At 40.8% G+C, this 12,662-nt stretch overlaps 1 protein-coding gene across 1 annotated transcript in view; it reads left to right on the forward strand.

The window, feature by feature from the left end:
• The window catches only part of LOC132884428 (synaptonemal complex protein 1-like), a 128,371-nt gene extending 117,131 nt beyond the window's left edge, over nucleotides 1–11,240 (forward strand). The window contains exons 22-33 of the mRNA XM_060918272.1: nucleotides 2,092–2,154; nucleotides 2,368–2,484; nucleotides 5,054–5,164; nucleotides 5,276–5,368; nucleotides 7,248–7,322; nucleotides 7,398–7,472; nucleotides 7,588–7,659; nucleotides 7,741–7,869; nucleotides 7,968–8,039; nucleotides 8,111–8,218; nucleotides 8,345–8,413; nucleotides 11,100–11,240. Of these exons, the coding sequence (XP_060774255.1) occupies nucleotides 2,092–2,154; nucleotides 2,368–2,484; nucleotides 5,054–5,164; nucleotides 5,276–5,368; nucleotides 7,248–7,322; nucleotides 7,398–7,472; nucleotides 7,588–7,659; nucleotides 7,741–7,869; nucleotides 7,968–8,039; nucleotides 8,111–8,218; nucleotides 8,345–8,413; nucleotides 11,100–11,240 (1,125 nt within the window). The remainder of the gene's footprint in view (nucleotides 1–2,091; nucleotides 2,155–2,367; nucleotides 2,485–5,053; nucleotides 5,165–5,275; nucleotides 5,369–7,247; nucleotides 7,323–7,397; nucleotides 7,473–7,587; nucleotides 7,660–7,740; nucleotides 7,870–7,967; nucleotides 8,040–8,110; nucleotides 8,219–8,344; nucleotides 8,414–11,099) is intronic.
• The last annotated feature ends 1,422 nt before the right edge of the window (nucleotides 11,241–12,662 follow it).

The following is a 12,662-nucleotide window of genomic DNA, read 5'->3' on the forward strand; positions in this document are numbered from 1 at the left end:
AAGGTCCTGGGTTCGAGCCCCATGGCCGGCGAGGGCCTTTCTGTGCGGAGTTTGCATGTTCTCCCCGTGTCCGCGTGGGTTTCCTCCGGGTGCTCCGGTTTCCCCCACAGTCCAAAGACATGCAGGTTAGGTTAACTGGTGACTCTAAATTGACCGTGAATGTGAATGGTTGTCTGTGTCTAATGCCGCTTTTCCACTACAAACGCGGCTGAGCCGTGCCGTGCTGAATCGAGCTGAGTCGGGCTGAGCGGGGCTGTTGGAGTTGCATTTCGACTACAACCGCGCTGAACCGTGCTGGCTGGAAGTGGGTGGACACATTGGGTGGAGTTAGCGAAAGTGGGTGGACGTCACGTGATGTCGTTAAGCAGCGCAAACAGTGACATCAGTGACAGTGGCGGAACAAGTCAGAGCCGGGCCGGGGGCGGGGCAAATGACCGGGCCCTTTATTAAAGCTTATCATAACATCATTTTAGGCTACAAAATGTCCGCAACTGCGGTGTTTACCAATTTCAACACTACCGGGTGCAACTATGTTATTTAGTACATCAAGTCCTTCAAACGAACATGTAACTCAGAAACAAAAAACATTAGGATACTGTACATGGCTCATAATAAAACATCAATAGCCTATACTGCGCACATTATTTGAAGGGCATACGAATGAGCGCTCAGAGGTTGCAACGGTGACAGGAAGAGTCAGAAATAAAAGGAGGGCGGTGCAAACCTCACTGAATGCACTGTGTTTACCAATTTCAACACTACGGGGTGCAACTATGTTATTTTGTACATTAAGTCCTTCAAATGAACATGTAACTCAGAAACAAAAAAACATTAGGCGACATACTGTACATGGCTCATAATAAAACATCAATAGCCTACTGCGCGCATTATTTGAAGGGCATACGACGAGCCTTGCGCTCCGCGAACTCGTCCACGATGCTCTGTATGTCACTGATTCAGTGAGCTTTTAAGCGGTAGTCTCACGACCCGAATAGTAAACAATAAACATGGAGGACATGGTGTCGTTAGTGTTGCTGGTCTTGGTGCTGTGGCTTGTTGTCACCGACAACGCGGACAGATACTGGCAAGAGCGTATAGATGAGGCGAGGCGCATAAGGCTTCAGAAATTCTCGTAATTCGTAATTATTCTTCTTCCGGGTTTGCGGTGTTTACAGATCCCAGCGCGCTCGCGGGGCGTGTGTGGGCATGTGAGGACACGCCTCCTCACCAATCAGTGCACAGGGGAGTGTCTGCTCACGCCCCAGCCTCACTCGGCTCGCTTTGGCTCGCTTCAGCCTCACTCCAAAACGGTGCGAGTTTTAGGGGCTAAGCAGGGCTGAAACGAGCCGAGTCGTGCTGGTTTTTGGTAGTCGAAACGCGAGCCGTGTCGGGCTGAAGTGAGCTGAAGCGAGCTGAAGTGAGCTGAAAAAGGGTAGTGGAAAAGGGCCATATGTGTCAGCCCTGTGATGACCTGGCGACTTGTCCAGGGTGTACCCCGCCTTTCGCCCGTAGTCAGCTGGGATAGGCTCCAGCTTGCCTGCGACCCTGTAGAAGGATAAAGAGGCTAGAGATAATGAGATGAGATGATTCAGGTATGATGAAATTTGTTTGTGATCTTTTTTTGTGCTGAAGATGTATTTATTTGTCCTCTAAATGTGTAAGACAGTGTGGCAGTGTAAGACAGTGCAAGGACAAGTCCATTGTTTATTGCACAATTATAACTCTGTTAAATTCTCTGAAGGGCACCTTTCTTGCTTTATTCATATTCATTTCACTTATCAGCCCAGAAAGAGAATAACTCTGCACAATTTTCTTGTGACCTATAAGCCCCATAAGAATGGCCCAGTCCTAGCATTCTTCTGTTTTATGAGAGACTGGTTTATCTACACACAATAAACAGCTATCACCAGTCAACTAATTAACTGTTATTCTATATCTGGACCGCATTAGCTTGCATTGTACCATATTTGTTTGACATTAAATCTAAAGACAGAACATTAGGGCCAGTCATCCTTGCTTTCTACAAGAGTTTGCTTATTAAGTATGGAATTTTACATTTTACTTTTCAACCTCTGTTCTGATTCTTTTCAGTTAACAAATCTAAAAATGAAACTGGAGGCCAAAGCCAAGACTCAGTATGAAAATCTGAAAGAAGTACATTTTTTTTCTGATGTAATGTGTACTGTATAATTTACAGAGTAGTATGTAGAATATTGATGTTCGATTAATTAAACATATTTTCAGCATGAAGCTGAAGTTTTTAAACATTTAGAAATTAATTTTTAGAATTTAAATGTGCAGATTTTCTTCTATTCAGTCACTTGATTTGACTGATACCATTGTTTTTTATGTTTATTATAATATAAGATAGCTAAATTAAAAGAAGAGTCCCAAAGCCTGAAACACCACCATGAGAAAGAATACAAGAGAATATGTTCTGAGCTGGAAAACAAATCAGCATCTGAGGCTAAGCTTACATTGGAGGTGAAAGTCTTTTGCTTTTTACTTACTAAAAGTTCCTTATTCATATTCAGGTCCTAATTCATATTCTTTCCCAAACATTGATGATCCATAGAAGGATGACTGTAGTTTAATACAACCGCAAATAAGAAAAAGTTGGGATGGTATCGAAAATGCAAATAAAGAAAGCAGTTATTTTGAAATTTATTTGACTTGTATTTCATTCCACATGGTATGAATCCAAGGTATTTCATGTTTTGCCTGGTCATCTCCCATTGAACTACGTCAATTCCTGTGTTTCAAGCCTGCAACACATTCCTAAAAAAGTTGGGATAGGGGCAGTTTAGGGCTAGTAATGAGGTAAAACAATTTACAAATGATGTGATTTGAAACAGGTGATGTCAATAGGTGATTGTAATCATGATTTGGTACAAAATCAGTATCCAAAGATGGGCCAAGGATATCCAGTTTGTCAACTAATGGATGAGAAAATTATTGAAATGTTTAAAATCAATGTTCCTCAAAGAAAGATCGCAAGGCATTTGGATATTTCACCCTCTATAGTGTACACTGCAACCTGGCTGTAATTAACTCTTTTACTACGAACTTTTGCATATCACGAACTAAGTCCGTGTCCCCTGCCTTTAGTGACAATGAGTCAGAGTCTTAAAAATAAAAAAATCACTGAACCATGCATTCCTCCCCCCCCCCAAAAAAAAAAGCCAGTAAGTAATATGTCTGCAGTCAAGTTAACAACATGTGTTAATGCCATAAAACAAAGGCTTACAAAGGCTTAACTAGCCTCACTTAGGTGTCAATGACTAACAATGATCAAGAATGGTGATTAAAGAATCGATAAAAGGATGAAATGACTGCTGACATCGGTGACTTGCAAAACATGAATAAACTGAATAGTGAAGATTTAGCAAACACAGCAAGTCAGTGGGTGGACACTAACGATGCACCAGTAATCTCTGTCATTTCCCTAACAAATGAAGAAATTATTGTCTATGTTCGTGATGCTTTAACTCAGTCAATGAACTGTGATAGTGACTGACATTTAAGTAATTGAAGAAAAAAATACTCCAGGATTACAAATTTCTTCAGTAAGTAAAACTGATGGGACACTAGTATTGTACTGTAACAGCTTGTATGCTGGGGTAATGAGGAATTGGGAGATCGCTGCGACAGGTGAAGGTGTGTTTATTTATTTATCTTTTCTTTCACTTTTCAGTGACTTTAGGTTTCAGGCACACGTTAGCGCGTGCACACACACACAAAACGTGTTGGGGAACTCTGCGCTCTCTCTCTCTCTCTCTCTCTCTCTCTCTCTCGTTACTGGCCATTTCAAAGACACACAGAGACACATTAATCCTTGACTTGCAAGTGACATCAAAGCAAAATAGATCATTAAATAATTCACGGAATCTGGAAGAATTTCAGTGCATAAAGGGCAAGGATGCAAGCCTAAGCTGAACACCCGTGATCTCCAGTCCCTTAGACGGCACTGCATGAAGAACTGTCATTCATCTATAGCTGATACAACCACACAGGCTCAGGATTACTTTGGAAAACTTTTGTCAAGCACAACAGTACAGAGTTACATCCACAAATGCCAGTTAAAACTTGACTGTGCAAAAAGTTAACTGTGCCTTATGTTAACTGTGTCCAGAAACACCATCAACTTCTTGGGGCTCAGAGGCATCTGGACTGGACCATCACACAGTGGAAAGATATATTGTGGTCAGACGAAACAGTATTCCAGGTCTTTTTTGTAAGAAATGGATGATGTGGGTTCTGGATCAAAGACAAAAAGGACCATCTAGACTATTACCAGCAATAAGTCCAAAAGCCAACATCTGTTATGGGATGGGGTTGTGTCAGTGCCCTTGGCAAAGGTAACTTACACATCTGTGATGGCAGCATTAATGCAGAATAGTACATTGAGATTTTGGAGCAACATATGCTGACTTCATGACATCTTTTCCAGGGATATTTCAACAAGACAATGTAAAACCACATTTTGCACACATTACAAAGGCATGGCTGTGGAAGAAGAGGGTGCCTGTCCCCTCTGTCCCCAATAGAGAATGTGTGGTGAATTTTGAAACAAAAAATGACATCAACGACCCCATACTGTTGCATACCTGCAAGGCCTGTTTGCAGGAATAATGGGACAAAATAATACCAGAAACATTTCATCATTTGGTGTATTCAGCCCCTAAACATCTTGTAAGTGTTGTGAGAAGGAATGGCAATTACAAAGTGGTAAATGCTTTATGTCCCAACATTTTAGGAAATGTGTTGCAAGAAATCAAAACTGAAATAATTGTTTTGAAAATAAATAAATAAATAAATAAAATTCATGAGGTAAAACATCAAATAATGTGCTCTTGGTTTGTTTTAAGTATAATACAGGTCAGAAATTAATTATAGATCATTGTTTTTAGTTTTAAATTTAAATTTCAACATACTGTTTGTACTTTTTTTGATTTGCGGTTGTACATTTAACTCAAATACATAGAGTGACTTGAGGAACCATTCTGCAAAAGCTTAGTGCTGCTTTTTTAGAAATCCAGTTTGGTTTTTACAGGTGCAGAAATGGAAGCAAACATTACTGGAAGCAACAAAGGACAAAGAAGACACTGAAATCAAATTCCAACAGAAGATAGCTGAAATGGTTGCTTTGATGGAAAGGCATAAGGTGGATTTGATTTTATTATGATTAACACAATTAATGTTCATAAATCATCTTACAGTAGTCATTCTAATTATGTCATTTTATGACTTACACTATTCTTGGCTTTTTTGGTAGCATGAGTATGACCAAATGGTGGAAGAGAAGGATGCAGAACTGAATGAGAAAAGAATGCGAGAAGCTGAAGTTAATGCTAATAAAACTTCATTGGTAATTCACTGTTTTTTCTTGTTTTTAAAATATGGCCTCAAAACCCCATAAATAAGAAATAGCTTGGTTTTGGCTATTCTAGTGTCTTCTCCTTTTTTCTTTTTCAGATTTGTATGAAAGACATGAACATCAACTAAAAGCTAAACTGTGATGTACTATATTGGCTCACATATAAGCTAGTCCTGATAAAAAGCTGACTCCCTTCTTTAAAATATCTCATCTCATTATCTCTAGCCGCTTTATCCTTCTACAGGGTCGCAGGCAAGCTGGAGCCTATCCCAGCTGACTACAGGCGAAAGGCGGGGTACACCCTGGACAAGTCGCCAGGTCATCACAGGGCTGACACATAGACACAGACAACCATTCACACCCACGGTCAATTTAGAGTCACCAGTTAACCTAACCTGCATGTCTTTGGACTGTGGGGGAAACCGGAGCACCCGGAGGAAACCCACGCAGACACGGGGAGAACATGCAAACTCCGCACAGAAAGGCCCTCGCCGGCCCCGGGGCTCGAACCCAGGACCTTCTTGCTGTGAGGCGACAGCGCTAACCACTACACCACTGTGTCACCCTCTTTAAAATATGTTTTGAGAAATATTTGTCAGGAATATCAGCCTATTAAAATATTTATATTTCATTATGTACAAACCCCATTTCCAGAAAAGTTGGGATATTTTCCAAAATGCAATAAAAACAAAAATCTCATCTCATTATCTCTAGCTGCTTTATCCTGTTCTACAGGGTCGCAGGCAAGCTGGAGCCTATCCCAGCTGACTACGGGCGAAAGGCGGGGTACACCCTGGACAAGTCGCCAGGTCATCACAGGGCTGACACATAGACACCCATTCACACCTACGGTCAATTTAGAGCCACCAGTTAACCTAACCTGCATATCTTTGGACTGTGGGGGAAACCGGAGCACCCGGAGGAAACCCACACGGACACGGGGAGAACATGCAAACTCCGCATAGAAAGGCCCTTGCTGGCCACTGGGCTCGAACCCAGACCTTCTTGCTGTGAAGCGACAGTGCTAACCACTACACCACCGTGCCGCCCCACTATTTGTTCTTCTTAAGTTTTATTATTATTATTATTCCGTTTCACCCGGTTTTTGGATCCACTACTCCTCCTAGGGCTTTCGAGATAGAGACACCATTCCAATGCTGAAACGGAGGGCCCGATCTGGAATGGCGTGCTTGTTAAAATGGTTGCACTACCCCTTGTCATTCGTTCGGTATTCCCGTTTTTCGGCAAAATTCCGTGCCATTGAAATGAATGGGTAGAACTTTGGAGTGATGATGTCATAAGGAGCTCCTCCACTCTGGTATGCTAGCTGTTAGCATGTTAGTATGCTAGCTGTTAGCATGTTAGCTTTTAGCATGCTAGCTTGTTAGCATGCTAGCATGTTAATATGTTGGCATGCTAGCTTTTAGCATGCTAGCATGATAGCTGTTCTGCTACAGCTCAGCAAGCACACTGCATTTTCTGTGCGGAAATGCAGTCTAGTTGTATGTTGTAAATATAAATGAACTTAGAATTTGATGCCTGCATCACACTCAAAAAAGTTGGGAAAGAGGCAAAATAAGACTGAAAAGTTTATAGGATATTTAAGTAACACCATTTTGGAAGATTCCACAAGAAGCAGGTTAATTGGTTACATGATTGGATATAAAAGGATCAAAGAGCATAATAAAAAGAGCATGCACCATTGTCTGATCACTGCCATCTGCTGTTGGAAATGCATAATGAGACAACCCAGGGAGGAAAGGGAAAAAGTGGTTTCTGTTTGAGCTACAATAATTAAGTCTGCAGAATGTTACTCTTGTTACTAAGCATTTATGTGGAAAACATTATTTTAAATACATCTTTTTTTTAGGAGCTGGAACTATCCTACCTGCAGGTTGAAAATGTACAATTAAAACAACAACTTGGTGAAATAAAAATGGAAAAGGTAAGTCTTGTTTATGTATTGTTTATTTAAAATATAATTGTAGAGAAAGTTGTAAGCATAGTGTGGATATTACAGGAAACCCTGCAGCAGCAAGTGGAAGAACTTACAAAGATGCAGATATCTCAGAAGGACATTCACCAAAAGAAAGAGGTTTATCTTACTTTGAATGCAGTATAACAGTTGATGAGTTGTATTTTTTTACTATATCTGGCCAAATAAAGCTTGACCTATTTACAAATGTATTTGGTCACTTTTCTTGTTTCAGGAGTATCTAGAACAAGAAATGATGGCCTTAAAGAAGCAAATTAAATCTCTTGAAAACGACAAGACTCAAAAGGTGTTATTTTCATTCATTTAATTCTTTTGTAATACTTTGGAAACATCAATTTCTTGAAAATTACTAACATTTTATTGGCAGCTGTCTACTGCTTCTGATGAGAAAGGCACTAAAACACCAGCTGTTGCTCCCATCAAGAAATCAACCCCTGCATTTTCAGAGAAGACAGGAACTGAAACTCCATCCAGAAAAGACCCAACAACACCTTTTGTTAGCATTTATTCACTATTTACACTGACTGTGGTGATTAATCTAGTAGAGTTGCTATGATTTTTCTGGTACATAATATTTATTATGTTTAATGACAGAGATTAGATAACAGTCTTCAAACACCATCTTGGACTTTGGGAACAAAAACAGGAACAACACCTCGCATAAGGGTACATATGTCTACTCATTTTTGCCTGAAGTAAAAAAGTATGATTAAGTGATGATGTATTCTCTGCTCCAGTCTTTCAGAATACGCACACCACCTTCAGCAGAGAAATCAGTACCATGGAAGACAAACACCCTGGAGCTGGATCCTAAATCTGACAGCTCAGACCAAAATGATGTACTGGTAAATTATTCTGTCATGTTGCTTAATGTACCTTTGCTCTTAGAACCCTTGTGTGTTTTAAAAGAAAAATGAATGTTTGGCTTCTATCTATCTATCCATCCATCCATCCATCCATCGTTTTGACAGAGTTTCTCTACAGTCATTAACAAGGAAACAAAAGACTCTGGAACAGAATGCCTGGCCTTATTCAAGAAGGTTTGGAATCTCTCTCTCTCACACACACACACACACACACACACACACACACACACACACACACACACACACACACACACAGAGAGCTCTGGAAAAAATGAGGAGGCTGCCTCAATTTTTTCTTAAATCGGCATCTCTACAGTGGTGCTTGAAAGTTTGTGAACCCTTTAGAATTTTCTATATTTCTGCATAAATATGACCTAAAACATCATCAGATTTTCACACAAGTCCTAAAAGTAGATAAAGAGAACCCAGTTAAATAAATGAGACAAAAATATTATACTTGGTCATTTATTTATTGAGGAAAATGATCCAATATTACATATCTGTGAGTGGCAAAAGTATGTGAACCTCTAGGATTAGCAGTTAATTTGAAGGTGAAATTAGAGTCAGGTGTTTTTAATCAATGGGATGACAATCAGGTGTGAGTGGGCACCCTGTTTTATTTAAAGAACAGGGATCTATCAAAGTCTGATCTTCACAACCCATGTTTGTGGAAGTATATCATGGCATGAACAAAGGAGATTTCTGAGGACCTCAGAAAAAGCGTTGTTGATGCTCATCAGGTTGGAAAAGGTTACAAAACCATCTCCAAAGAGTTTGGACTTCACCAATCCACAGTCAGACAGATTGTGTACAAATGGAGGAGATTCAAGACCATTGTTACCCTCCCCAGGAGTGGGTGACCAACAAAGATCACTCCAAGAGCAAGGCGTGTAATAGTCGGCGAGGTCACAAAGGACCCCAGGGTAACTTCTAAGCAACTGAAGGCCTCTCTCACATTGGCTAATGTTAATATTTGTGAGTCCACCATCAGGAGAACACTGAACAACAATGGTGTGCATGGCAGGGTTGCAAGGAGAAAGCCACTGCTCTCCAAAAAGAACATTGCTGCTCATCTGCAGTTTGCTAACGATCACATGGACAAGCCAGAAGGCTATTGGAAAAATTTTGTGGACGGATGAGAACAAAATAGAACTTTTTGGTTTAAATGAGAAGCGTTATGTTTGGAGAAAGGAAAACACTGCATTCCAGCATAAGAACCTTATCCCATCTGTGAAACATGGTGGTGGTAGTATCATAGTTTGGGCCTGTTTTGCTGCATCTGGGCCAGGACGGCTTGCCATCATTGATGGAACAATGAATTCTGAATTATACCACCGAATTCTAAAGGAAAATGTCAGGACATCTGTCCATGAACTGAATCTCAAGAGAAGGTGGGTCATGCAGCAAGACAACGACCCTAAGCACACAAGTCGTTCTACCAAAGAATGGTTAAAGAAGAATAAAGTTCATGTTTTGGAATGGCCAAGTCAAAGTCCTGACCTTAATCCAATCGAAATGTTGTGGAAGGACCTGAAGCAAGCAGTTCATGTGAGGAAACCCACTAACATCCCGGAGTTGAAGCTGTTCTGTACAGAGGAACGGGCTAAAATTCCTCCAAGCCGGTGTGCAGGACTGATCAACAGTTACCGCAAACGTTTAGTTGCAGTTATTGCTGCACAAGGGGGTCACACCAGATACTGAAAGCAAAGGTTCACATACTTTTGCCACTCACAGATATGTAATATTGGATCATTTTCCTCAATAAATAAATGACCAAGTATAATATTTTTTGTCTCATTTGTTTAACTGGGTTCTCTTTATCTACTTTTAGGACTTGTGTGAAAATCTGATGATGTTTTAGGTCATATTTATGCAGAAATATAGAAAATTCTAAAGGGTTCACAAACTTTCAAGCACCACTGTATGTATGGCAGCCATTTCATGAGGTACTGATTAGGTGATCACCTGAACCAAATCTTATTTACCGAGGAAATGTATAAAAACCACTGCTGTGGTCATCATTATCCCCTTGCAATAGGACCAGTTTGGATGGCAAAAACAGTGCTAGTAGTACCTTAAATTTAATTGGAATACAAAAATATCTATTCAGCATGCCAAAAGAGTCAAAAAGAAAAGTTTTGAGTTAGGAAAAGAAGGGTTCAATTCAGGCTTTACTGGCAGAGGGAAACAGTGAGTGGTGCATTTTTCACAAATTGCTACTGTCATTTCGCCCGTTTGTTTACATTCTAAGCAGAAATTAATTTGTCAGATGTTTTGTATAAAGTTTTTATTTATCAAATTTGCAAAAAATAAAAATGCTCTGTTTCTCAAAATCCCGTGACTGTGGATAGAATAAAACAGCTATTCCACTCAATCTCGCTGAACATCGCTTATAGTCAACTTCACACTAAATAACTGTTTTATATATGTAAGTGGGGCGGCACGGTGGTGTAGTGGTTAGCGCTGTTGCTTCACAATAAGAAGGTCCGGGTTCGAGCCCCGTGGCCGGCGAGGGCCTTTCTGTGTGGAGTTTGCATGTTCTCCCCGTGTCCGTGTGGGTTTCCTCCGGGTGCTCCGGTTTCCCCCACAGTCCAAAGACATGCAGGTTAGGTTAACTGGTGACTCTAAATTGACCGTAGGTGTGAATGTGAGTGTGAATGGTTGTCTGTGTCTATGTGTCAGCCCTGTGATGACCTGGCGACTTGTCCAGGGTGTACCCCGCCTTTCACCCGTAGTCAGCTGGGATAGGCTCCAGCTTGCCTGCGACCCTGTAGAAGGATAAAGCGGCTAGAGATAATGAGATGAGATGTATGTAAGTGATCAAATAATGTTGCAGTGTTACAATGTTGTTTATTTACAGGTACAGAGTTCTGCTGTTTATAAATCTCCTGGAGCAGCATTAAAACTGGCAGCTATGAAGAGGATGCGGGATGCTGGTTGGACTACCGTTACCAGTTTAGACAAGAAAAAGAAAAAAGCCACTGAAAAAATATTTGCTTAATTGATTAACCATTTTTGAATTGTCTAACTTAATCATATAGGCACTAGCCTTGTTATTGGGTCTCCTGTTGATTTTAATTTGAGAACATATTAGATCTTTTTTTTTTCAGGATACATTATCCTTAATTTGGTTGCTTGTGTGTGTTCACACATTTGTAAAAGATTTAAAATATTGTGTTCATTTCTTAAGTATCGTTCCTTGTTATTGTTCTATACTGTTGCTTCATCTATTGTTCTTTCAGTGAAATAAAAATATTCAAGCTTATTTTGTGTTTTAACATACAAGACTCACACACACACACACACACACACACTAGTGCATCTCAAACAATTAGAAAAAGAAAATATTGAACTATCAGTTATTTAAGAAAGTGAAAATATAATATATTCTGGGCTCATTACATGTAAACTAAAATGTTTCAAACATTTTTATATTTTAATTTTGATATTTATGGGCGGCATGGTGGTGTAGTGGTTAGCACTGTCACCTCACAGCAAGAAGGTCCGGGTTCGAGCCCCGTGGCCGGCGAGGGCCTTTCTGTGTGGAGTTTGCATGTTCTCCCCGTGTCCGTGTGGGTTTCCTCCGGGTGCTTCTGGTTCCCCCACAGTCCAAAGACATGCAGGTTGGGTTAACTGGTGACCCTAAACTGACCGTAGGTGTGAATGTGAGTGTGAATGGTTGTCTGTGTCTGTGTCAGCCCTGTGATGACCTGGCGACTTGTCCAGGATGTACCCCGCCTTTCACCCATAGTCAGCTGGGATAGGCTTCAGCTTGCCTGCGACCCTGTAGAAGGATAAAGCGGCTAGAGATAATGAGATGAATTATGGCCTACAGCACAAAAAAACTCAACATATTAGAATGTTCCATTTCAAGTTTGACAGTATAAGTACCGTGTACCTCTCTGTCTAGTTCAGTACACACAACCACAATCATGGAGAAGACTGCTGACTTGACAATTGTCCAGAAGATGATCATCGACACCCTCCACAAGGAGGGTAAGCCACAGAAGGTCATTGCTGAAAAGACTGGCTGAAAAAGCTGCACAAGCAGCAGGGATAACCACAGCCTGGAGAGGATTGTCAAGAAAAGTTGATTTGAGAACTTGGGAGAGCTTCACAAGGAGTGGGCCGAGGCTGGTGTCAGTCAATAAAGAGACTCCTCCTACAGATGTCTTCAGGAAAGGAGCTACAACTGCCACTCCTGAACCAGAGACAATGTCAAACGCGTCTTACCTGGGCTAAGGAGGAAAAGAACTGGACTGTTGCTCAGTGGTTCAAAGTCCTCTTTTCAGATGAAAGAAAATTTTGCATTTCATTTGGAAATCAGGGTCCTAGAGTCTGAAGGAAGAGTGGAGAGGCACAGAATCCAAGGTGTTTGAAGTCCAGTGTGAAGTTTCTGCAGTCTGTAATGATTTGGGGTGCC

This window comes from Neoarius graeffei, chromosome 4, assembly GCF_027579695.1.
Source record: "Neoarius graeffei isolate fNeoGra1 chromosome 4, fNeoGra1.pri, whole genome shotgun sequence".
Lineage (NCBI taxonomy): Eukaryota > Metazoa > Chordata > Actinopteri > Siluriformes > Ariidae > Neoarius > Neoarius graeffei.